This window comes from Zootoca vivipara, chromosome 4 (genome assembly GCF_963506605.1).
Source record: "Zootoca vivipara chromosome 4, rZooViv1.1, whole genome shotgun sequence".
Classification (NCBI taxonomy): Eukaryota; Metazoa; Chordata; class Lepidosauria; order Squamata; family Lacertidae; genus Zootoca; species Zootoca vivipara.
Window position 1 is genome coordinate 90,732,173 of NC_083279.1, and position 24,373 is coordinate 90,756,545.

At 46.2% G+C, this 24,373-nt stretch overlaps 1 protein-coding gene across 4 annotated transcripts in view; it reads left to right on the plus strand.

Moving 5' to 3' along the window:
• DLG2 (discs large MAGUK scaffold protein 2) overlaps positions 1 to 24,373 on the plus strand; it is an 863,264-nt gene that overhangs the window by 83,655 nt on the left and 755,236 nt on the right. For all 4 annotated transcript variants that reach the window (XM_060273906.1, XM_035114518.2, XM_060273902.1 and 1 more), the window contains exon 4: positions 23,179 to 23,327. In XM_060273906.1, the coding sequence (XP_060129889.1) occupies positions 23,179 to 23,327 (149 nt within the window). The remainder of the gene's footprint in view (positions 1 to 23,178; positions 23,328 to 24,373) is intronic.

Sequence of the window (24,373 nt, forward strand, 5' to 3'; positions counted from 1 at the left end):
GCCGCATTCACTTCTGAGAAACCTTATGGGGGCCAAATGCCAGTGCTGGGCAGGGTCTGAAGCAACTGTGGGTGGAGCAATGGGTATACATTTTATTTTTGCACACACCTGTCTCCCTATGTTCCATCCCAGGTAAGCAAGAAATGTCCTCAGAATTCAAGGAAATTTTACTGCCAGGCAAAAATACTCAAGGAGGGTGTGACTGAGGAGGGTGTGTGTCCTGGGGGTGGGAGAAGCAGGATCAGGGCTGCAGTGTGTGGCAAAGGAAATGTAAATCTTCCTCCAACCACGAGCCCAGTGAAATTTTCATCCCTCTGTGGCGGGAGGAAAGCCACAAAGCTTACTGGGTGATTTAGGCCAACTGGTTGCTATCTGGTTACAGGTAGGTAGTCGTGTTGGTCTGGGTCGAAGTAAAATAAAAAAAATCCTTCAGTAGCACCTTAAAGACCAACTAAGTTTTTATTTTGGTATGAGCTTTCGTGTGCATGCACACTTCTTCAGATACCTATCTCTGGTTGCTATCTCTCAGCCTAACCTACAAGCCAGGGGGTGATGTGGGGATAAAACACACCCTCCACCATGAATTTTCATGATTCCGTTTTCAAACCATTGAAGCCAATGACGACCTCTACATCTTGGGGCAGGGAGTTCCATAGGGTGGAAACAAGTATGTGAATGGCGTTCCAGCTCCCAAAATGAGAACCAGTTTTGGGCATTATGGCAGGTGTGCAAATGACCTCTCGTCTGGGCAGAAAGCATCACCTCCAGGGAACTGTAGTTTGAGGGTGCTGGGGATTGCAGCTGTATCCTCTGGAAGCTTCTAGGTTAGATTACTGCAATGCATTATATGTGGGGCTGCCTCTGGAGACGGTACGGAAACTTCAGCTGGTGCAGAATTCAGTGGGCAGGTTGCATGCCAGAACATCAATCCTGGCCCAACTGTAATGACTACCAGTTAGTTTCCGGACCCAATTCAAAGTGTTGGTTTTGATCTATAAAGTTTTAAATGGCTCGGGACCGCAATACCTCAAGGACCACCTCTCCCCGGATGAACAGACCCACACCCTGAAATCATCATCTGAGGCCCTTCTTTGTGTGCCTCCTCCATGAGAGGTCTGTAGGGCGACAACACAAAAACAGGCCTTTTTGTGGTGGCTCCCTGTTTGTGGAATGGTCTCCCCAGAGATGCTTACCTGGTGCCTTCACTACATAACTTTAGGTGCCAGGCAAAAACACCCCTCGGACTCAGCTATACAGCTGCAAATAAAATGTTTCAAGTGTGTTTTAATTGCAATATACAACGTGGCACTAGATGGCGATGGTGAGCCTCATGGAAAATTCAATGTATTTTTTAAAAACGCTTTAAAAAAAGCATTTTCAGAACAGTTTTTATATGTGTGTAGATTCCACCCTCGTCTCCCAGGCCTATGGCTAATTAAACTATCTATGGTCTTTTAAACTGTGTGTGTGCGTACCGAGGGGTATTGTTTTTGTTTGTTACTATGTCATGTGGGACACGGGTGGCACTGTGGTCTAAACCACTGAGCCTCTTGGGTTTGCCCTGTGACGGTGTGAGCTCCCGTTGCTCTGTCCCAGCTCCTGCCAACTTAGCAGTTTGAAAGCATGCCAGTGCAAGTAGATAAATAGGCAGGAAGGTAAACGGTGTTTCCATGCGCTCTAGCTTCCGTCATGGTGTTCCATGCGCCAGAAGCAGTTTAGTCATGCTGGCCACATGATCCGGAAAGCTCCCTCGGCCTGAAAGCGAGATGAGCACCAATACCCCATAGACACCTTTGACTGGCCTTAACCTTCCAGGGGTCCTTTACCTTTACTAGGGGGGAGGAAGAGGGGCGGTGGGGGCGGACTGCCCCGGGTGTCATCACTGAGGGGGTGGCATTTGGCGCACCACCCGCCCGTGACTCCCAAGCCTACCCTGAGCCGGCCTTCCCCCCTTCCCCCTTTGTTTTGATAGCTCGGGGAAGGCTTGGGAGTCACGGGCAGGCTGTGCGCCATTGCCCCCCACTCCCGGGCTGCTTCCTGGGGGGGAAGGAGCCTCCCCCGAGCTGTCAAAATGAAGGGGGAAGGGAGGAAGGCTGCTGGCAAAGCAGCGCATCTCCTCCACTCTGCCCAGGAAGCAGCCCGCCATGGGCGGCTCACTCCCCCCCCCCAGGCGGCTTGCTCCATCCCATAGGCGTCTCGCACCCTGGGACACTTGCCCCAACCTCCTGGGACACTCGCCCCACCTCCATGGCCCCACCCCGGGTGCATAGAATGTGTGCCGCTCCGGGTGCCGGAGCAGCTAGCTCCGCCTCTGACCTTTTACTGTGTCATGTATTTTAGTGTTTTTATATACCAGATGAAGGGCAGTATAGAAATTTAATACGTAATTCGAGGACGTAAACTACAGTTCCCAATAGCCATGTGCTTTAAATGGGTGGTGTGAATGCAGCCTCGTAGAAGAGGAAATCATTAACATTCGGAAGCTCCCAAGCGTAACACACCACACACGTTCTGAGAATGTGGCTAACAGAAGGTGCTTTATACATGCAGCTTAAATCTGCCTCTCCCTTGAGGAGGATGGCAACTGCTGTTTTACTGACAGCAGCTGGACACATTTGTTCACAATGTCATCACCAGGCAGGACCTGCGCACAGCTGCGTTGAGGACTTAATCCAGTGTCGCTTCAAACCAACAGGCCTAAATATTCTTCTGAGCAGCAGCATCAGCAGCAGCCGCCGCCCAGTTTTGAAGCTAGCCTTGGCTCAACTTTTTGCTGCAACCACCAAATGCAAGGCATTTTTGACACCTCTGCAATAAGCCTATAATCTCGCCCATTAAAGACTGCTAACTATTTCCTGGCTACTGTGAAAGGCATTTAGCTGAGGGAGCTTTTTCCTGTTCTACAGGTACTAGGTTGCGAAAAAGTTAAACTTGTTTGGTTCCAGCTTGGCGCACAGCTCCTAAGGCAGCCATGGATTTTTTAAAAGCAAAGTCACTTAAACAATGCAGACAGAGCCCAGAGAGAAAGGTGCTGGTTACACTTTACTTAGCAAAACTGCACAAAAGCAGTGTACGATCTTGAGGAGATGGGAACAGAGAGCTTGTCAGGCCTTGTACATAGTGGTGAGACAGTCAATTAAACATACAGAGGAACACTCCCTCAGAACCACACAGCCAACCAGAGCACTGTGCTGCCCAGCTACTAGCCCTTGGAAGGTTGCCCAAGAAAGATTGTGGGCCCAGGGCTGAAAATAGTTCTCTACCCTGCTCTTATTGATTCCTCATCCTCACCCTCTCGGCTGCCTCTTAGGTAGGGATATGGGAGAAATTCAGTTCAATTCACATTTAAAGGCAGACCTACCAACTTGGCAGTTTCCATAACAAGGCATGCACCAAAACCCGGCAATCCTTCAAAATTTACACATTTCCCAAATTTCAAGATGCAGTTCTTCAGCCAAGAAATGTGCATATACTAAAGTGGGCTCTCTCTCTCTATATATATGCACCTTTTATTGAAATCACCATGCAAGAATGCATTATATCGGGCAAAGCTGCCCACAAAAAAGTGTGAATAATTTGCAATACACTGACAAATTTCTTTAAGGACTTTAAAAAATTCACAAACTGCTGCAGCAAACTGAAATGAAAACTGGGAAGAAGATAAAATCAAAATAGCGCAAAATGCGCTACCAAAACACCCTCTGGCTCCACCTTTTGACCCATCTTTGGGAGTTCCCACTGACCAAACAATTTTTTTTAAAAGCGTAAGTTTGCAACCATATGTGTGGGGGCTCAGGGTTGCATTCTGGCAACGCTGTGAAAATCCTTATGATGGATTGCGAAGAAGGCAATTATTTTAAGGGTTATTATAGTTCTGCAGCTGGTCCCGTGGAGCTCAGTGTCTTGATGCAGTGTATTGGAAGCCAGCCCTTGCGCTGACTGCCAGCGGAAGCGGAGGTTTACTAGCAACTATAATGAATCCGCTGCTTAATTGATAAGCCTTTATTGGTGCTTTTACCTGGCTTAATTGAGACGATTACTCCTTCTGCTTCCTCTCCTAACCCCTCCCTTCCTAAAAGGCTCCCACTGGGACAGTACAGTTAATAAGGAGAGAAGAAACAGATTGGGGATGGGATTTTGGCTTCTTAGGACAAAGGAGTCGATTCCCCCCCCCCACATGCTGCCAATGTACCAGTGGTGTTTCAACCACAGTGGGCGATAACTAACACATGCTCATTAAATTGACATTTAACCTGCTGCCCCAATGGGCGAAGTTCACATTAGCCATCATTTAAATAAATAGAACCGCAAGTTTCGGGCCCAGCTAATGATGGATTAATTAGCAGCTGTTGGAATGGAATGAGCCATCTAGGCTCAGCAGAGGAATCTCAGCAAAAGGCTCCTACCTATAATGAGCTTAATTTAAAAGGCTGCCATCGAGCAAGTGACTAGCAAAATCAAACCCGAACTTGAAGGGAAGAACTATCATTCTTCCGGTAATTGCAAAAAAAAAAAAAAAAAGGAATTCCGGCTGGGCTTTTTCCGCACACACTTGGCCCTGTAATTGTGTGGGACCAGCCTCGGTTGTGTTAAAGCAAATAAATGAGTAAAAATGTAATGATGTAATGATCTGTGCCAGCCACACAGTTTTCTGGATCTTAAACACTTAAACAAACAAAGAGGAAAGTCGATACCAAAGACTTATGGTGTGCAAATGAGAGAAAAAGACAGCAACACACCAAAACGATCAGAGTCCTAGATTATGAAAAATGTTATCTTTTGCCAATTATGCAAAATACAACAATGTCTCCATGAAATACTAGAACAATGGAATCACAGGAAGGTAGATGGACCCCTGGTCCACCTAGCTCTGTATTCCAGGGTTTCCCAAACTTGGGCCTCCAGTTGTATTTGGACCACAATTCCCATCCTCCTTGATCGCTGGTCCTGCTAGCTAGGGATGATGGGATTTGTAGTCCAAAAACAGCTGGAGACCCAAGGTTGGGAAACCCTGGTCCACACTGACTGGCTACAGCTCTCCAGGGTTTCAGAGAGGGGTCTTTTCTATGAGAAGATGCTGGGGGTTGAACTTGGAACCTTCTGCATGCAAAGCAGGTGCTCTGCTGCTGAGCGATAGCCCTTAAAAATCAGACAGGTTGGAGCATAACTGTAAGTATGGTCCTTTTAATTTTTTAATTTTTTACTAAGCTGCTGTGGCTTGATTAGAAAAGTGAGCTGGTGTAGCCCAAGACATTTTGGTGCAAAATGGTGCATCTACCCTGAGAGAAGATGGGGTACAAGGGGGAACAAGGGGGAAATAATAATCTACATTGGGAACACAGGAGGCAGGAGACCAGCAGTTCCTCCTGTTCTCCAAGAGGCCGCTGTAGAGGTTGCATGGAGGGGCGGGCTGCCGAGGCAGATCCAGCTTCCAGGGCATGTGCCTGTCAGGCTTCAGAGAATCAGCTTCCTCCCCCCCCCCCCTTTGGCAGTAGATAAGCAGAACAAAGGAAAAGGAGTCTTCTTACCAGTTAGAAATGTTTAATGACCACAGCGAGAGAACAAGAATCCATTCCTCGGAATGAAGGTGCTCCCAATTAAGGGTTCCACCCAATTCCTTCCTAGTCACCCAAGTTACTACTGCGTCTTGCAACCTGAGCTTGTGACCACTGTGCTTTCTGTGCTGCCCCTTATCTGCTCTTCTTGACCTTGGGCTGAGCGGATGAATGCTTTCCAGAGACAGTGAATCTGTTAACTCTCTCTCTCCCAGTGCTTCTTCTCCGCCCAGTATTTCCCAGCTTCTGCCTTCTGAACCATGTCCCTCTGCAAACCACTTTTTCAAAGCTATGCAGTGGAACCTCTACCTGCGACCATAATCCGTTCCGGAGGTCCGTCCGGAGGTCGAAATGGGTCACTGGGAGAGGCGTTTGCAGGTGCGGGTGGCGATTGCCCGCTTCTGCGCATGTACAAACGGCAATCGCCACTTCTGCGCATGTACGAACAGCGATCACAGCTTCTACGCATGCGCAAATGGCGATCGCCGCTCCCGCGCATGCGTGAACGGCAATCGCCGCTCCTGTGCATGTACGAAGGGCGGCAAACCCACCAGTTACTTCTGGGTTTGCCATGGACGTTGGGCGAAATGGACGCAAGCGGAGGCGGAGGTAAGAAGAGGTTTGACTGTACTGTCCTCCTGCTCCTGGGAAGATTCAGGATCCTGATCAGGAGTAGGGGGAGGGGGAGTCTCCCACCATTCTTCTTCCGTGCAGCCCTCCTCAGCAGTCCCTGACAGTGCCATAGCTTCTTCTTAAGTTCTTATATTTGTATATTCCTAAGTTGTGAACATTTACACAGAGCAGTTCAAATGAGTAAGATTTATTTATTAGCTGATTAATGGGAGTGGTGGAATAAATCAGGTGCAGGTCCTATTTTTTTTTAAAAAATGATTGTGTCTTAATGAAATGGATGGGCCAACTTCAACTTATGATTGATCAGTGTTGCTCTTTGCCGATGAAGGATGGTGAGAGCATCTGCTGTAGTGTTCCTCTCGCCCACAAGTGATCTGTTTTCTCCCTCCTCTCCTGAAGTGCAACCTTCTCTGATGAATGTACCGCGTAGCAGAAGGATCACCGACTCTATAAGTAATATATTGTAGACAAAACATTGATATTGTTCAACTGGGCGGAACTGAAACGCTGTCAGACTACATTTAATGGAGAGTTTTGATGGCTTGTAGCTCGTGTGGCATTTATTATGTGGCGGGCTTGTGAGGGGGGAAAGACGCATGATTTATAAGCAATCGCGTGCTGAAGTTTTAAAGGCTTATTTGAGCGACAAGAGCTGACAAAATTATAAAGTATCCGCTGCTGCCATGTTTCAGAATAATGAGCTTTAGCCTTAGCAGCATGTTCTCTTGTTTCTGTCACTTAACATCCCGCCCCCTGAAGCAGCAGCGTCAAGCAGGATGGAACCCTTTGCTTACTAGATGGCAAGGGCAGGAATGGATCTTGAGAGAGGCAGTAAGCCTGTGAACACCAGCTGCTTGGAATCAAATGGGGAGAATGCGATGAGGAGACCCCTTGTTCCCCTCTCAGAGCTACAGACCTCAGAGTGGTTTGACAATCAATGGCTCAGGACCGTGCTACCTCAAGGACTGCCTCTCTTCATACAAACCAACCCAAACCCTGTCATCTTCCTCTGAGACCCATCTTCATGTGCTTCCTCCATGAGAGGTCTGGAGGGTGGCAACACGAGAACGGGGCCTTTTCTGCAGTGGCTCCCTGTCTGTGGAATGCTCTCCCCAGGGAAGTTTGCCTGGCACCTTCATTATATAGTTTTAGGCACCAGGTGAAAACATTCCTATTCAACCAGGTCTTTGGCTGATTAATATTCTATAGCCTTTAAAAAATATTTGTGTGTGTGGGTTTTTAAAATTGTTTTTACCTTGCATTTTTTCTTGTGAACTGCCATGAAATCTTTTGCTGAAGGGTGGTATTTAAATATAATGAATTATTATTATTATTATTATTATTATTATTATTATTATTATTATTATTATATCCCTCCTCCCAGAGAACTCTGTAGCTCTGTGGGGGGAATAGAAGCCTCCTAGGACGCAGGTGGCGCTGTGGGTTAAACCACAGAGCCTAGGGCTTGCCAATCAGAAGGTCGGCGGTTTGAATCCCCGTGACGGGGTGAGCTCCCGTTGCTCGGTCCCAGCTCCTGCCCACCTAGCAGTTCGAAAGCACGTCAAAGTGCAAGTAGATAAATAGGTACTGCTACAGCGGGAAGGTAAATGGTGTTTCTGTGTGCTGCTCTGGTTCACCAGAAGCGGCTTAGTCATGCTGGCCACACGACCTGGAAGCTGTATGTTGGCTCCCTTGGCCAATAACGCGAGATGAGCGCCGCAACCCCAGAGTCGGTCACGACTGGACCTAATGGTCAGGGGTCCCTTTACCTTTAACAGCTCTTAGCAGCCTTAACAAACTACAGCTCCCAGAATCCTTTTGGGGGAAGCCATGACTATTTAAAGTAGTATCATAGTGTTTTAGATGTATAGAGTGACTGTGGCCTAGATGGGCCATTGGCCTGACCCAACAGACTCTCCTTATGTTCTTATTTACACATATCTAGAACGAATGGTATGGGAATAGAATTGCACCTGCTCTCCTTTCATAACCTCATGTTGCACATACTTAATTTTTTCCCTATGTGATCTCTGCACATATGGAGAACTATGCAGAGTTGTGTGTGCCTACAGTCTTGCTGCTTATTTAACTTATATGCAGAATTTATCATGTGAAAGGCTGGACTAGATGAATCCCAAACCGGAATTAAGATTGCCGGAAGAAATATCAACAACCTCAGATATGCAGATGACACAACCTTGATGGCAGAAAGTGAGGAGGAATTAAAGAACCTTTTAATGAGGGTGAAAGAGGAGAGCGCAAAATATGGTCTGAAGCTCAACATCAAAAAAACCAAGATCATGGCCACTGGTCCCATCACCTCCTGGCAAATAGAAGGGGAAGAAATGGAGGCAGTGAGAGATTTTACTTTCTGGGACTCCTTGACCACTGCAGATGGTGACAGCAGTCACGAAATTAAAAGACACCTGCTTCTTGGGAGAAAAGCAATGACAAACCTAGACAGCATCTTAAAAAGCAGAGACATCACCTTGCCGACAAAGGTCCATATAGTTAAAGCTATGGTTTTCCCAGTAGTGATGTATGGAAGTGACAGCTGGACAATAAAGAAGGACCATAAAGAAGGCTGATCACCAAAGAATTGATGCTTTTGAAATATGGTACTGGAGGAGACTCTTGAGAGTCCCATGGACTGCAAGAAGATCAAACCTATCCATTCTGAAGGAAATCAGCCCTGAGTGCTCACTGGAAGGACAGATCATGAAGCTGAGGCTCCAATACTTTGGCCACCCCATGAGAAGAGAAGCCTCCCTGGAAAAGACCCTGATGTTGGGAAAGATTGAGGGCACAAGGAGAAGGGGACGACAGAGGACGAGATGGTTGGACAGTGTTCTCGAAGCTACGAACATGAGTTTGACCAAATTGCGGGAGGCAGTGGAAGACAGGAGTGCCTGGCGTGCTATGGTCCATGGGGTCATGAAGAGTCGGACACGACTAAATGACAACAACAACAGTCTTGCTGATAGGAGTCATACGTTCGGGCTGTAGCTCACTAGAAGGTAAAAAGTTAAGTTAAAGGACCCCTGGACAGTTAAGTCTTATCAAATGTGACTATGGGATTGCGGTGCTCATCTCGCTTTCAGGCTGAGGGAGCCAGTGTTTGTCCGCAGACAGCTTTCCGGGTCATGTGGCCAGCATGACTAAACCGCTTCTGGTGCAATGGAACACCGTGACAGAAACCAGAGCATAGCTGCCAAGTTTTCCCTTTTCTCACGAGGAAGCCTATTCAGCATAAGGGAAAATCCCTTAAAAAAGGGATAACTTGGCAGCTATGAACCAGTGTGCACGGAAATGCCGTTTACTTTCCCGCTGCAGTGGTACCTATTTATCTACTTGCGCTGGCGTGCTTTTGAACTGCTAGGTGGGCAGGAGATGGGACCGAGCAACGGGAGCTCACCCCATCGCGTGGATTTGAACCGCCAACCTTCAGCTTGGCAAGCACAAGAGGTTCAGTGGTTTAGACCACAGTGCCACCCGCGTCCCACTAGAATCAAGGGTCAACAAGTCATCCAATCTCATTGTCTGTCCCAAGGGAAGAGTCTTCGCATATTCACTCACACCTTATATATTTCTAGGCCAGCAAACACCCCAAGCCTCATTAACAATTCCATAACTTCATTACATGTGAGTGGAAAGCTCCGTTCTATCAATTTTTTATACATTTCCTATCAATTTCTCTTGATTCCTCACCCCTGGTTCTAACTCGGCAAGACCGGCAGAAAACCACCAGTCACTCAGAATTGTAAATTGACAGCTGGAATCTTGCCGAGGGGGGAAAAAACACAAACTTCACTGAGTACTGCTCTCTGCCTTGTGGACGTTGTGCTAAAAATACATTGTTCACGGGTAAGGTGTGTGAAAGTCTCGGAGGCTTTCCTTCAAGGCATCAAGACTGTATTTCTCTCTCTCCCCCCACAACCACTAGACTGACAAGGCAAGATTTCTCACTTGTCGTTTAGTGTAATGTTGTGTTCTGCCCCTAAAGCTCTTACATTTGGGGAAGGAAGTTGAAAAGAATGGGCTTCTCACTTTTTAAAAAAAAGAGCTAAAACAAAGCTCCCTCCCACAAATTTTGCCAAGTGTCCACTCAGATGATAGACACGCCATTAATAGACATATCTTTGCCCCGTCACTCAAGTTAATGTGTGAACCAATCAAAACATCCTCAGGGGTTCAGAAAAGGAGAACTGGTTTTATTAAAAAACTAACTGTTGGCAAAACATTGGCAAGTTGCCTGGCATGCTGATGGGTCATCAGGTCTGGATGTAGACTGACCGGTACCTTATGGAAGCAGAGTGTTTGGTTGTTGTTGTTTAGTCATTTAGTCATGTCTGACTCTTCATGACCCCATGGACCAGAGCATGCCAGGCACTCCTGTCTTCCACTGCCTCCCACAGTTTGGTCAGACTCATGTTTGGTGGCTTTGAGAACACTGTCCAACCATCTCATCCTCTGTTGTCCCCTTCTCCTTGTGCCCTCCATCTTTCCCAACATCAGGGTCTTTTCCAGGGAGTCTTCTCTTCTCATGAGGTGGCCAAAGTATTGGAGCCTCAGCTTCACGATCTGTCCTTCCAGTGAGCACTCAGGGCTGATTTCCTTCAGAATGGATAGGTTTGATCTTCTTGCAGTCCATGGGACTCTCAAGAGTCTCCTCCAGTACCATAATTCAAAAGCATCAATACTTCGGCGATTAGCCTTCTTTATCCCTGTCTTAGGTAAAGGTAAAGGGACCCCTGACCATTAGGTCCAGGCGCTCATCTCGCATTATTGGCCAAGGGAGCCGGCGTATAGCTTCCAGGTCATGTGGCCAGCATGACAAAGCCACTTCTGGCGAACCAGAGTAGCACACGGAAACGCCGTTTACCTTCCCACTGTAGTGGTTCCTATTTATCTACTTGCATTTTTTAACTGCTAGGTTGGTAGCAGCTGTGACCGAGCAATGGGAGCTCACCCCGTCACAGGGATTCGAACTTCTGATCAGCAAGCCCTAGGCACAGTGGTTTAACCCACAGCGCCACCTGGGTCCCTGTCTTACAAGAGCACAAATTTGTGCAATTTGTGCACTGTGAGCCATAAGTCACACTGTGATCCATAAACAGTTTGAAATTTTGAGAAAGCAGCTGTGGGGAGCATGACATGAAATACCAGCACCAGAATCACCATCATTTTATTTGTATGCGGCCTTTCCGGCTTTTTTTCAGCCGGAACTTGTCAGAACTCAGTTCTGGCCCCTCTCAGGTGGACGCCATTGCCATTATAAGAGAACAAGGGAAGCGTTCATGGTGAGCTCTGGCACCTCTTTTTCTAGAAAAATAGCGCTGGTTAAAACTTACAGCATGAAAAGATCTACATATTACAAACAGAGCAAAAGTAGCCATAAACAATAAACAAAAACACCCAAAAGTTCACAATCATGACTGAACAATTTCCACATAAATCATTGTAAGATCTAAAAATAAAGACACAAAAATTTAATATTGCTAACAGCAATAAAGAACTTTAAAACAACACCCCAGCCCAAGAGTCTGTTCAGTTGCCTGAGCTTTTTGTAGCTGGAGTCAGTCTGGGCCCTGCCCTCCCAGGCCAGGTGGCAAAAGGCCTGCAAGATGGCAGGTTTCTCTCCCAGACCTACCCAGAGATGCTGAACCCACGACCCTCTGCCTGCAAATGAAATGCTCAATCTAGAGACACATCTAAGAAGTGTTTCAGTTAAGCGTGTTGTAAATTTAAACAGGGAAAACAGATAGTGATAAACGGGACTCCACAGCGCCATCTGGCGGCACAATGTTATAGCGCATATACAACACATGTGAATCACTTTTTCTTTACAAATCTAGCTGAGTCCCAAGTGTACTTATTTTCCAGGGACAGTCCTGGATCCCGGAATGTCCTGCTTTCCCCTAGCTAGGACGTCCCTATTTTCATCGGAGAAATGCTGGAGGGTATGCAATTTATGGCAACCACTGCCAATAGTCGCATGCGCACAATGGCTGCCGCATACGGAAGAGGAGAAAATGAGCCGGGCCCAGAAAATGGCACAGGCATGTTCTCCCGCCAGCTGCTCCTGAGATAAGATACGGCACCTGCCCCAACCACAAATACAGTTACTCCCAGAGAGAAGCTCTTTGCACCTCTCCTATGTTCAGCAGGGCCGTCTTAAGCGCCCCTGGCACCGTGGTGCGCCGGATCCCTCCGGCGCCCTCCTGCCCTGTTTCCCAGCGCGGTGGGCAGGTGGGCGCCACTGTGCGGCGGGCGGGCAGGCAGGCACAGTGCGGTTGCCGTGGGCGCAGCTGCGCGGCGGACCGGCCGGCCAGCGGGCAGGTGCAGCTCGCGCCGCCCCCCTGGCGGGCCGGCGCCGTGGTGCCCTGCGCCACCCAGCCTGCACGTAGGGCCGGCCCTGATGTTCAGAGTGGTTGGGAGGGAAAGCGCCCAGTCCTGATATCCAGTGAAATGTGGGCATGTTTAAAGGAGAGGAGTGTGTTCAATGTAGGAGAGGCTGAGCCAGTGCAAACAGGAACCGAGCAGGAAGCACACTTCCACGTGCGTGTAGATTTCTGAGAGGATATTTACTGAGACCTTTTGTGCCAGTGCGCCCCCCCCCCTGGCTTAAACCAACGATTGCTATCTTTACACAACTGGCAATTTTGCGCTTCTGAGCATATTGACTGCAACCCCTGCAGTTGTGTTTTGCGTTTGATTGTTTCCCGTTCATCAGAGGAGTATTCTGATAGCTATTGTCAGGCAGAGCAAACAGACCCTTTAGGAGGTGTCAGAGATGCAGGTACGCTAGCACATCTTCATTATGAAAACATTTAATTAGTAGGAAATTGAGTTTTCGGGATGCTCTTCCTCATCCCTATTCCGGTGACTGCCAGCCATCAAACAAACAGCATCTCAATAATTTATTAGGGATGATGAATGCACAGTAATTTTCCTTGTGCATCCAAGGTTGCATTTCAAATCTTTCCTTTTAATTTTAAGTAATGAAATGGTTTTAAATTTCTTGAGGTGATTTATCTTCATCTCTGGCTGCTGACAGGCTGGCAAACTCATATTAATCCTAGGGCTGGCTTTTTAACCAGGGAAAGGGCAGATTTTATTATTCAAAATAATATTAAACCTATATTTCTGTCAGAATGTGGAGCTGTGGCAGGGATCCAATTGGGGTCTCTGTGTGTCCCATGACAGTGAAATTCCTGGGTTTAATTTTTTTTTTATTGAGTTAGCAGACAGTTTTGGTTAGCATCTATTACCACTAACACTTGTTGACGTTCTATTTCTGGAAGCAACCTGGTGTGTATGATGTTGTTGTTGTTAGTAAAAATATTTCTTTTTTGAAATTTAGTGCTTATCAGCCAGCAATTCAACAGATTCAGCTCCTCCTTATTGTTTGGGAAAACCTTCACCTGTGAAGTTTCTGCCTGCTTGTTATTATTTCACCTAGTTTTAGCTATAAGAACTGCATGGAGGAAACCCCAGTTCCCTTCTTTACATCCATTGAGTTGGGAGTGTGGTGACTGTAGTACAGTTGTACCTTGGATCCTGAATGCCTTGCGAGTCGAACATTTTGGCTCCCGAATGCCGCAAACCCAGAAGTGAATGTTCCAGTCTGCGAACATTCTTTGGAACCCGAACGTCAGTTTTGGCTTCCACGGCTTCCGATTGGCTGCAGGAGCTTCCTACAGCCAACCGGAAGCCACACCTTGGTTTCTGAACATTTTGGAAGTCGAACGGACTTCCGGAACAGATTCCGTTCAGCTTCCGAGGTTCCACTGTAATTTGGAGACATTTCCTTGCAAGAGACTTTGGGTTGGGATGAGAGTTTGAAGATGATACTTTGAGAAAGGCATGGGGGGTGGAGCCTGCCTGGCCGAGAAGGTGGCCAGCTTAAAAGGAGAGTTTGTTGTAACTGCTGCTTAATCAAACCTCGGTGTTGACTATTGTCTTTGTATATTGAACCCATCACACCTATTACAGGGTGTCAGAAGTGGAGGCTACAAAGCTTCCAAATATGTTTAGCTTGCTTTGTTTAGCTGTTTTGCTTTGCTTTGTTCGGCTGTATGCTATGACTAAATGCTAATGCAATAAAGAATTGATTGATTGCTTAGCTTCCCCCCCCCGTCTATTATGGGGGCTACAGTGGAGGCACTTGGTTTCAAATCTTTGCTCATCCTCAAAACTTGATTGGGTAACTTTCGGCCAATCGCTGTCCTTCAGCCTAACCTACATCACAGGGAAGTTTTGTACTGCCATGAGTTCTTTGGAGAAAGAACACAAGGACAGCCTGCTGGATCAGGCCAGTGGCCCCCTCTTGTCCAGCATCCTGTTCTCACAGTGGGCAACCAGATGCGTATGGGAAGTTCTTTAGGTTGAAATTAGACACTTTTTCCGTGAAGAAAGGATAAGAAAGTATATGTATGTGTGCTATAGACACACACATCATGCACCGTTCTGTGTGCAGCACGTGTAACAGTGGCTGGAGCTTTGCAGCTGTTTACACATGATTTAGGGGTGATGCAACTTCCATTTCATGCTCCATTGCTTCTATTCTTCAATGTGTTATGGAAAATTGAGTTTATGGTTGATTAAGCTTCTGGAATAATAGCAATAAAAACGGTAAATACAAAGATCAGATTTTGCTCTGAATAAACTCTCTCCCACCCCCATCACTTCGAGTGCAGCCTGGGATTTTGTTACCAGCGTTGATACCACTTATTTAGCCACATGGTTATTAACTTGTTCAATCACAAGAGTTGAAGGGGAGTCCATAACCTGTTGTGGGAGACAATTCCGCTGTCAAGCAGCTTTTACTGTCAGAGAGTTCTTACTGATGTTTAGTTGGAATCTCCTTTCTTGTAACTTGAATCCATTGGTTTGGGTCCTACCCTCTGCAGAAAGAGAAAACTTGTTTCATCTTCCATATGACAGCCCTTTAAATATTTGAAGATGGCTATCATCATACCTCCTCTCAGTTTCCTCTTTCCCAGGCTAAACATGCCCAGCTCTTTCAGCTGTTCCCCATAAGGCTTGGTTTCCAGACCCTTGATCATCTTGGTTGCCCTTCTCTGCACACCTTGTCAATATTTTTCTTAAATTGTGGTGCCCAGAACTGGACCTTTAAGTTTATCGGCAAGACTAACTTAGGTTAATAAATTTCAGTAGATCAACGCTGAGGATAACTTAGCTGGATATAGCCCATGGTTTCAATTAGTCCCTGCTCCTTTTATGTCTTTATTTTGCACCCAAAAAATCTTTCTGATCCTCTGTTTGGAGAGACAACAGTCTGATGAAAGAGCAAAACACCTGTCCTATAAGTTACGGCCTGCAAGTGGGGGGAGTATAGAATGGAATTTCTCCAAGCACGGTCCTTAGAAATGATCAGTCTTCACCTTTTGTCATGTGGGGACAAGAGGCAATTTCTCCTGCTGCATCCAGGGATGCTGTGAGCATTTGTTAATCTATTAGCATTCTCTCAATGGTGCACACAAGTCATAGCATCAAAGGTCCAGGCATCTGCAATAGAGGCCCTTCATAGTGTCAGGAATCTCATCACCACTCAGATCTAATCTGAAAATGCACACCCTGCGTTTTCCTTTTGGCTGTTTCAAGTTGTAAACCTGTTGATTTCAGGCTCCCACTCCTGTAAGCAAGGGATCAAGAACCTGGATAAGTACACACCATGCACTAAACACACATTTAAAGCATGTGACTTCCCCAAAAGAATCTAGGAACTGTAGTTTGTTTTGGGTGCTGGGAGTTGTAGTTCTGTGAGGGGTAAACTACAATTCTTTGCGGGGAAGCCATGTGCTTTAAATGTGATCTATCTATCTGTCTATCTATCTATCTGTCTATCTATCTGTCTGTCTATCTATCTATCTATCTATCTATCTATCTATCTATCTATCTATCTATCTATCTATCTATCTATTTATCTGGGGTGTACTTAGGCCCTGTAGCCCATGCTAGATCCCATCAACCTCATTCAGCATGTCCAATGGTCATGCATGATGGGAGTTGTAGTTCAGTAGTACAAAATAGTACCTGGCTCACATAGCAAACTTATCCCAATGGCATTCCACCAATGGCGTTCCAGAGAATGTGTAAGCCCAGCTCTTTCTCCACATCACACATAGTTTTATAAACCTAAAAGTTAGTTCTTTAAAAACCAGACAATTGCATCCTGGGACTGACTGAAACTTATGAACACTGCTGTGTGCCCAGAGTAGAAGATAAAAAGCATGGCCTCTGCTATTGTTATTGAACCTGGTTTGATCGCCTGGTGGTCCCTGCTTGTAAAGCTGCTAATAATGGGACAGGATCCGACTTTCCCCTTAATATTGTGTGCACTGAGATTGTGGAATGAGAGACAGTGCGGAAGGGCAAAGCTTTATTATTCTGTGCTTTTCATCTTTCCTCCGAAGTTGGTTTGCCCATCCCTTTAATCATCAGTGCTCTCTTCGTCTGACTACCTCCCATTTATCTCTTCTTTGCTGCTACAAAGGTATTAACAATCTCTTTATCTTCCCCGTCTCTCATTAGAATGTTTGTGCAATCTCGCGTGGACTGTAGGAAATTGTTTGGTGGCGGTTTTTCTTATTTTATTTTTCAAGATAAAAATAATAATCAGCTACACATTCTGCTTCGGTGCCGAAATTGTTTTCCTAGTGTGTAGAATCTAACACTTTTGTTTCTGCAGGCTGTTGCGATTCCATTCACTAACTAAAATGATGAGATTTCTACAGAGATCTAAATAAATAAGGCAATCCTACAGACAAATGGAGATGGGACCATTGTTGTTGTTTTAAAAAAACCCTCAATGGATTCTCCATTTTCTTTAGGTGCCTTTGATTCACACAATGTGGTTTTTTTATGTGCACCCCAATCTCTGTGCAATGAGAGACTCCAGGGGTGCCAGCACATAATTTGGGTTTGGAAAGGAGGTCACTGGAGATTGTGGTGTCTTTGTGATTTATGGTTATATATACACAGGATGAACATAAGATGGGAGGGCTCACACATGAACACTGCAACAGATCTTGCTTCCATATTAGGTTTCTAAGGGGGCAATCCTATGACTGGGATGAGCAGTTTAAGACGCAGTGGATCTTTGGCTCAGCTGGTGTTAACTCCCAAGTCCTACAGGTGTAACTTCCTCATCACAATCTCAGCTGTGGCTCAGCCAGATGAGCAATAGCTGGCTGAGTTGAGCTGAGCTGAGGGTAAGTCACCCTGCAGAGGAATTCCTGGGCTAGTCTATGCAAAAGAACCTGGCCAAGCTAGGGCCATGAAGGAACAATGGGGGGGGGGCATGGCAATACAAGAGAACTGCCCTCTCCCCTTGCCCCTGAGGTGTAAACAGAGAGTGGGGGGGCTTGAAAGTTTGCCAGGGGAACTGGGTGTGAGGTGAGAGGAAGAGAGGGTGTTGAGCCAAGGTTTGCTGGGAAGAAGGAAGAAGAAAGACTTGGAGACTTGGCTGGGAGAGATGCCCTGGACTCCAAAGCTGCACTGCTATGGGGTCCAAGCCCCTTTTGAAATGACCATGCTGTACGATCTGGGCTCCCTCCATGCAGACTTGAAGGTGTAAATAGGGGAATGGACCATGTTTCTTAAAGCCATGGAAGCCTCTGTCGTGTCTCGATTCTCCAAAGGACCACAGACCCTGGGTGAGTGCCTGGGACCCCTTGGAATCTTGCTGCACCTGGGCAGAGGGTGGGGTGGCACCCAACTTTTGTAACACTCCATTTTTGGGAAGCAGTTGTTGTTGTTGTTGTTTAGTCGTTTAGTCGTGTCCGACTCTTCGTGACCCCATGGACCATAGCACGCCAGGCACTCCTGTCTTCCACTGCCTCCCGCAGTTTGGTCAAACTCATGTTCGTAGCTTCGAGAACACTGTCCAACCATCTTGTCCTCTGTCGTCCCCTTCTCCTAGTGCCCTCAATCTTTCCCAACATCAGGGTCTTTTCCAAGGATTCTTCTCTTCTCATGAGGTGGCCAAAGTATTGGAGCCTCAGCTTCACGATCTATAATATTGCAAGAGGGAAGAGTACTGTTGTGCTGAGGTTCTGCTTGTGGGCTTCCTATGGGCATCTGGTTGACCACTGTTAAAACAGAGTTCTGGGCTAGATGGGCCTTTGGTCTGATCCAGGAGGTCTCTTGCATTCATGAGGGCTATGTACGACAACCTCCATATGCTGTGTGCTTCAGAATACCAGTTGCTGGAGAGCAGATGTGGAAACAGTGTTATTGCTCTCAGGTCATGCATATGGTTGGGCCACTGGGTCAGATCCAGCAAGGTTGTTCTTATGTCCCTAGCAAATAGGGGAAGTTGCCATGTATGGTGCATGTTTCATTTTGCTTTTAATCTGTGTACCGCCTTTCTATATTACTATACACAAGACAGGTAATAAGCTGAAGAAACAACAAAATAGGCAGCAAAGATCAAAGAACAATCTGACAAGAAAGTCACAATATAGACATTATATTAAAATAAACAACTTGTATCAAATAAAGCAATATTCAATAATCCATTAGCATATAATAGTAAACAGTAAAATTAAATATCAACAAATAATAATTAAACAGTTTACACTTTACAATTCCAATAAAGAATAAGTAAACTATAATCAATAAAAATAACGGCAAGTCACAATGCATAAAATACCACAAAACATATAAAACCATGTAAAATGGAGAAACAAGGACACACAAATTATAAAAATTATTATTTTTAAAAAAATAACCCCTGAACTCCTTTTCTCTCTTCCCAGCTGCTTCTGCTGTTCTCAAAAGCATGGTCTGGGAAAGGTTCCTACAGATGGAGGGTGGGTCAAAGCAGGTGGAAAATGCCATTGCCTGATAGCCAGCACAAGGCCTCTATCTCCTCACCATGTCCTATATGATTGCAGAAAATGTGATAAAGATGAAAAATGGAGCTTAGTTTATTTTAGGAGGATGAGGAGGGGGAAGTGCTGGGGAGAGAGTAGCCTATATATAATGAAAACTATGTTTGAGAACACCTGCTGTTCGTAGCCTAGATGAGGCCGTTGCTAGTGGCCCCAGCCTGGGATCCTTTAGCAAGAAATCACGCCCAAGAAAAGCTCATTTCTTTGACAAGCTTTCGTGGATCAGGGAGGGGAAGTGATTGACACGACGCATCTCGGCTTCGGCAATGCTCTTGGCAGCTCCAGATGATGTTCTTCTAACTAAGTCAGAGCAATGTGGGCTGGAAGGGACAACGGTAAGATACGTCTGTGCTTGGAAGCCTTCACGTGTGGAGCAGTTGCTGATGGCTTGCGGTCAAATGGGGGCCCATTTTTTTCTCAGTGGAATGTTTGCAGCCATGATTTTTAGCACAGCCATAATTCAGCAGGAACTCACTGACAGTGGTATTGCGTGAGCAAACAGCGTCCAGGGGGGGGGGTGCACGCGTACCAGGGAGCTGGCTGCAGCACCCCAGCCCTCACCGCCAACCTCTCTGGAGCAACCTCATGCCGGATCCAAGAAAGGGGTGCGCTGTGCTGCTTGCCCACCCACCCAGGGGGAGCCTAGCCAGCCAACATGGCACTTGGCAGGCACAAGGCAGATGCCCCAATGCTGGCGCCCCCAGTACAGCCCTTCCTGGTGCTCCTCGTGGTGAGCGCTGGTGCAGGGCAGTCTCAAGCAGGTCGGGCGCCCTGGCGCTGAGGCACGGAGATCGCTCTGGCGCCCCCGCCCTCGCAGCATGGCTTCCGTGCGGCTTTGTCGCGCAGCGCCCCGCCTTCCAGCCCAGCCCCCTGGCGCCCCACGCCACCGGGACTATACCTAGAGTCAGCCCTGCATTGGTGCCTCTGATGCCAGGAAAGGAGTGCGGGCAGGGGCATAGGAAAGGGGGCAGGGGGCAGTCCGCACCAGAAGCCAACATGGAGGTGGGTTACAAAGTATCAAGGAACAATTACTGCCCTACTAGGGTGGTTCATAAAAAACTTTTTTTAAAAAAAATGCCTGCTCCTAAAGCAGGCATCCCCAAACTTCAGCCCTCCAGATGTTTTGGACTACAATTCCTATCATCCCTGACCACTGGTCCTGTTAGCTAGGGATCATGGGAGTTGTAGGCCAAAACATCTGGAGGGCCGCAGTTTGGGGATGCCTGTCCTAAAGTCTCATTTTACTACACTAGGGATTATATATGAGGGATTATACAGTATATGAAATTTCAAGCATATCAGTTAATATCTTGACCCTTCTCCACGAAAATAGCTGTTTACTTGGCTGTTTTCCTATGTCGTGAATCCTGAAATTTCAATTCAGTGGAGCAGGGTCAAGATATTAACTGATATGCATGAAATTTCAGATATAGCTATATAATCCCTAGTTTAGTAAGATAAGACCTTACTTATCTTACTTTTTTTTAAAAAAAGCTTTTTTAAAGGCTTTTTTTAAAAAAAGAAGAAAAGTTTTTTATGAACCACCCTACTTACTGCCTTACCCTCCGCTGGGCTTCCCGGGTCCTGGAAAGTCTGCCTATGTGAAGAAAATGAGACTAGGCCGAGTAGATTAGATAATACAGAGCATGGTGAAATCACAATAAATAAAACCTCCCCTTCAGTAGTTTCAAGCACAACTTCCCTAAACGGAAGCAATAGAATTCAATCCCTTTCCCCACTTTACATGTACAGTAGTACCTCTGGTTAAGAAATTAATTCGTTCCGGAGGTCTGTTCTTAACCTGAGGTACCACTTTAGCTAATGGGGCCTCCTGCTGCCGCTGCACCGCCGGAGCACGATTTCTGTTCTCATCCTGAAGCAGAGTTCTTAACCTGAGGTACTATTTCTGGGTTAGCAGAGTTTGTAACCTGAAGCGTTTGTAACCTGAAGTGTTTGTAACCTGAAGTGTTTGCAACCCGAGGTACCACTGTAGTCCAGATGTTTCCGACTACACTGCCGATCAGCACCAGCCAGCGCTTGCTTGCCTTATCTGATATTTCACGACCAAATTCTTGATAAGACTCAGCACGCCAGACCAGGTTTTGTCGCAGCAGGCAGAAGTCGGTTGACTGACTAATTCTCCAATTCAAAGCAAATTAATTACCTAAGCGCATTAATCAGTGCTCCAGCTCTAACACTAGTGAAGCTAAAGCTTCTATAAAAGTAGCAGAACTGCAGAATATAGAGGGTTTTTTGATGGTGGGGATGGGGAAGTATAGCTTTGATTGCTCCTCCGTCTTTGGAGTATCAAGGTTTGTTTTCTTAAGATCCTCTAATTAAGTCTATTTTGGATACTATCCTGAAGACAAAGCTAATATGCAAAGCTAATTAACCTTGGCTACCATCCAGGATTATTAATAATCCACTTGTATGTTGGGTCCTGTGCCTCTTCTACACAGCACATAATTTCTTGATGCCCATCTGGCCAGAGAGCTGGGGTTTTGTTTTTTGTTTTTATCCTGGCACAAATTCCCATCCCAGGCTGTTCCAACTGCTTGGGGAGGTAAAGGTATAAGTGTCGATCTTGCATCTGAGAGAAATAAAATGGATCCTAGTTGTGCACATTGCCTTTGGTTCAGCTGCTACTTCATTTGTTACCTCTGTTTGCTTGAGGGCATTCAGATATGTAGGAAATCTAGGCATCATTTAAAGGCCACATTCACACCATACATTTAAAACACTATGATACCACGTTTAAAATCTTGGCTTCCCTCCTCAATTATTCTGGGAGTTATAGTTACTAAGAGACCAGGGATTGAACATGGAAATTTCTGTGCGCCAAGCAGATGCTCTACCTCTGAGCTATAGCCTTCCTCATAAATCAGAGGTTATCAATCACCTGAGATGGTCTACTTCAACCTACCACTGCTTGGTGATAAAATTTCGCAAAATAATTTATTACCCTCTGGGGTTGTCCACCCCCCCCCCCCAATATCTATATACATAATACAGTCAGACAATAAAGGGGTGTTGCATGTGTAACGTTTAAAGAAAGACATCTTACAAATCAGTTCAAATGAGTTAGACTGATGTTTGCCCATCGCCTGTGCAAATATTTGATACCCTTAATATTTGAAGTCATTCCTTTTTTATAATACAAAGGATCTAATGAAAGGTTTATTAAATTAGAAAAGTGTAAGCTCCGTGATTCACTCTTTTTTTTTTACCTTAATTGTGTTTTTACATTTTTTGCTATTCTACCATCTGATTGGGAAAGGTTATTAACAGATAAACTAACTGAACTCACACGCAAAGGAGAGAAGGTAGATTGCTTTGTTGAGAGATCGACTTGTTTTGTTGATTACTGGAACGAACGATATGGAAATGCAAGGCTTGATTGGCAGGGTGCAAGGCAGGCAAGCCATCAGTAGGTGGACGAAGAGCCGATAACTCTAGTTTTTACTTGATCCTTCTACAAGGGCAACACAGAGACTAAGGAGGAGGCTGAGGGCTGAGAGACAGGGCTACCCCCTGGACCGGCTGTGGGTAGGAAGGCAGACTGAGGTCAGTAGGGCGGTGCCTCGTTTGCCCTAGCTGAGCAACCACCAGGGCTGATTATGTAAAAAAATACAACTTCTAATTCCCTTAGGACTGCATGCATCCAAAATTGGCAGTGGTTAGAAAACGGGGGGCGGGGGAAGCAGAAGGAAATATTGTCCTGTTTTGTAATATACTTGCAAGGAGTCTCTTCCAGCAAAAATGTTTACTCTCAGTATCATTCAGTAGTGATTAGCTTTGCATTATTCATATATTCATGTAATATTCATGATTAATACAATATTTTAAAAGGGAAATGGTTCTTTTAAAAGTCTCAGCATCCTAGAACAGTTAATTATGTGTCAGCACCTCTCTGCTGAAAAGGAGCCAGAAATGATTTCCCAAATACAACAGGTGCAGATTTGTTTGTGGGTTTTCGGTAAACAACCCATACCGTAACCTCTCTGTATGGCATATCAAATGCCGCCAGGTATTTTAATAAAAAGATTATATTATTTCTCGTTCACCAACAGACATTCAGGAGTTTTACGAAGTGACGCTCCTAAACTCCCAGAAAAGTTGCCAGGAGAAAATAGAAGAAGCAAACCAAGTTGCTGAGAAATGGGAGAAGACGACACAGTCTATGGCAACAGACGACGAGAGTCAGCCCCAAACCCGAGAGGTACAGTGCTTTAATTAATGGCTTGATCACACACAGCATCAATAAGCAGAAAAGAATTGTGGTCCGGGACTTGGAAACACATGTCAGTGATACAGTTGTGGGCAGCAGTAATGTTTGGACCTGTATGGATGCGCCGGCAGAGCATCCTGCTGCTGCAAGTGCACAGTCCCAACCTCATGTCATGGCTGGACACAGAGGAATGGTGGGAGGCACCAGGTGGGGAGCTCCCAAGGAAAGAAGGCTCAGAGGCCAGGGAGTGGTGGTGGGACAACAATGAGTGGTCACAGGGAGGAGAAGAAGACTGGGAGGAAGCGGTGTCTGAAGCTGAAGGGGTAACAGGTCTTAGTGAGCGGGGAGAGTCTGTGATAGAAAGAAGTCCAGAATCAGTAGTGGAAGCAGGCCAAGAGGTAGAGAAGAGTCATGGGTGTCTCCCACTCTTGCTGCGACAAGCTCCGCTCCTTCCTGGTCTCCCAGGATCAGAAGAGGTATGAAGTGGGAGGAGCACAGACAGGCGCTCAGCTAGTCTCAGATTGCTTGGGAGGGACACAGGGAGGAAGAGATTTAGGCAGCTGTGGGAAGATCTTCAGCCTCTACAGCTGTTTCATAGGGGCAAGACCTACCAAGAGGAGTTGCTGTGCCCATTAGGCCTGGAACCCTTGAGCTAATCTGGTTCCTTCTCAGAAAGAGTTCTCTAACTCCATATGATTTACTAGTGACACCTGCTCTTTACCTTCTTCTTCTTTGGCGATTGATTATCTTCCATAAACATGGTTTTAACAATGAGTCCGTAAGTGCCCGTGGAGGCCAATTCTGGATCCACACATCTTTCCACAGTGGGGACATTGTTTTCTGGGCGGGAGTTGATCACGGTGTGGATTTGCCAAGTGGGCCTTCCTCTTAGCACGTTTCTCCCTTGCATCCTGAGTTCGAGTGTCCTCAAAGCCCATCTAAATTTGTTCTAGGTATAAGCTTTCGTGTGCATGCACATGAAAGCTTACAGCAGGCATCCCCAAACTGCGGCCCTCCAGATGTTTTAGCCTACAACT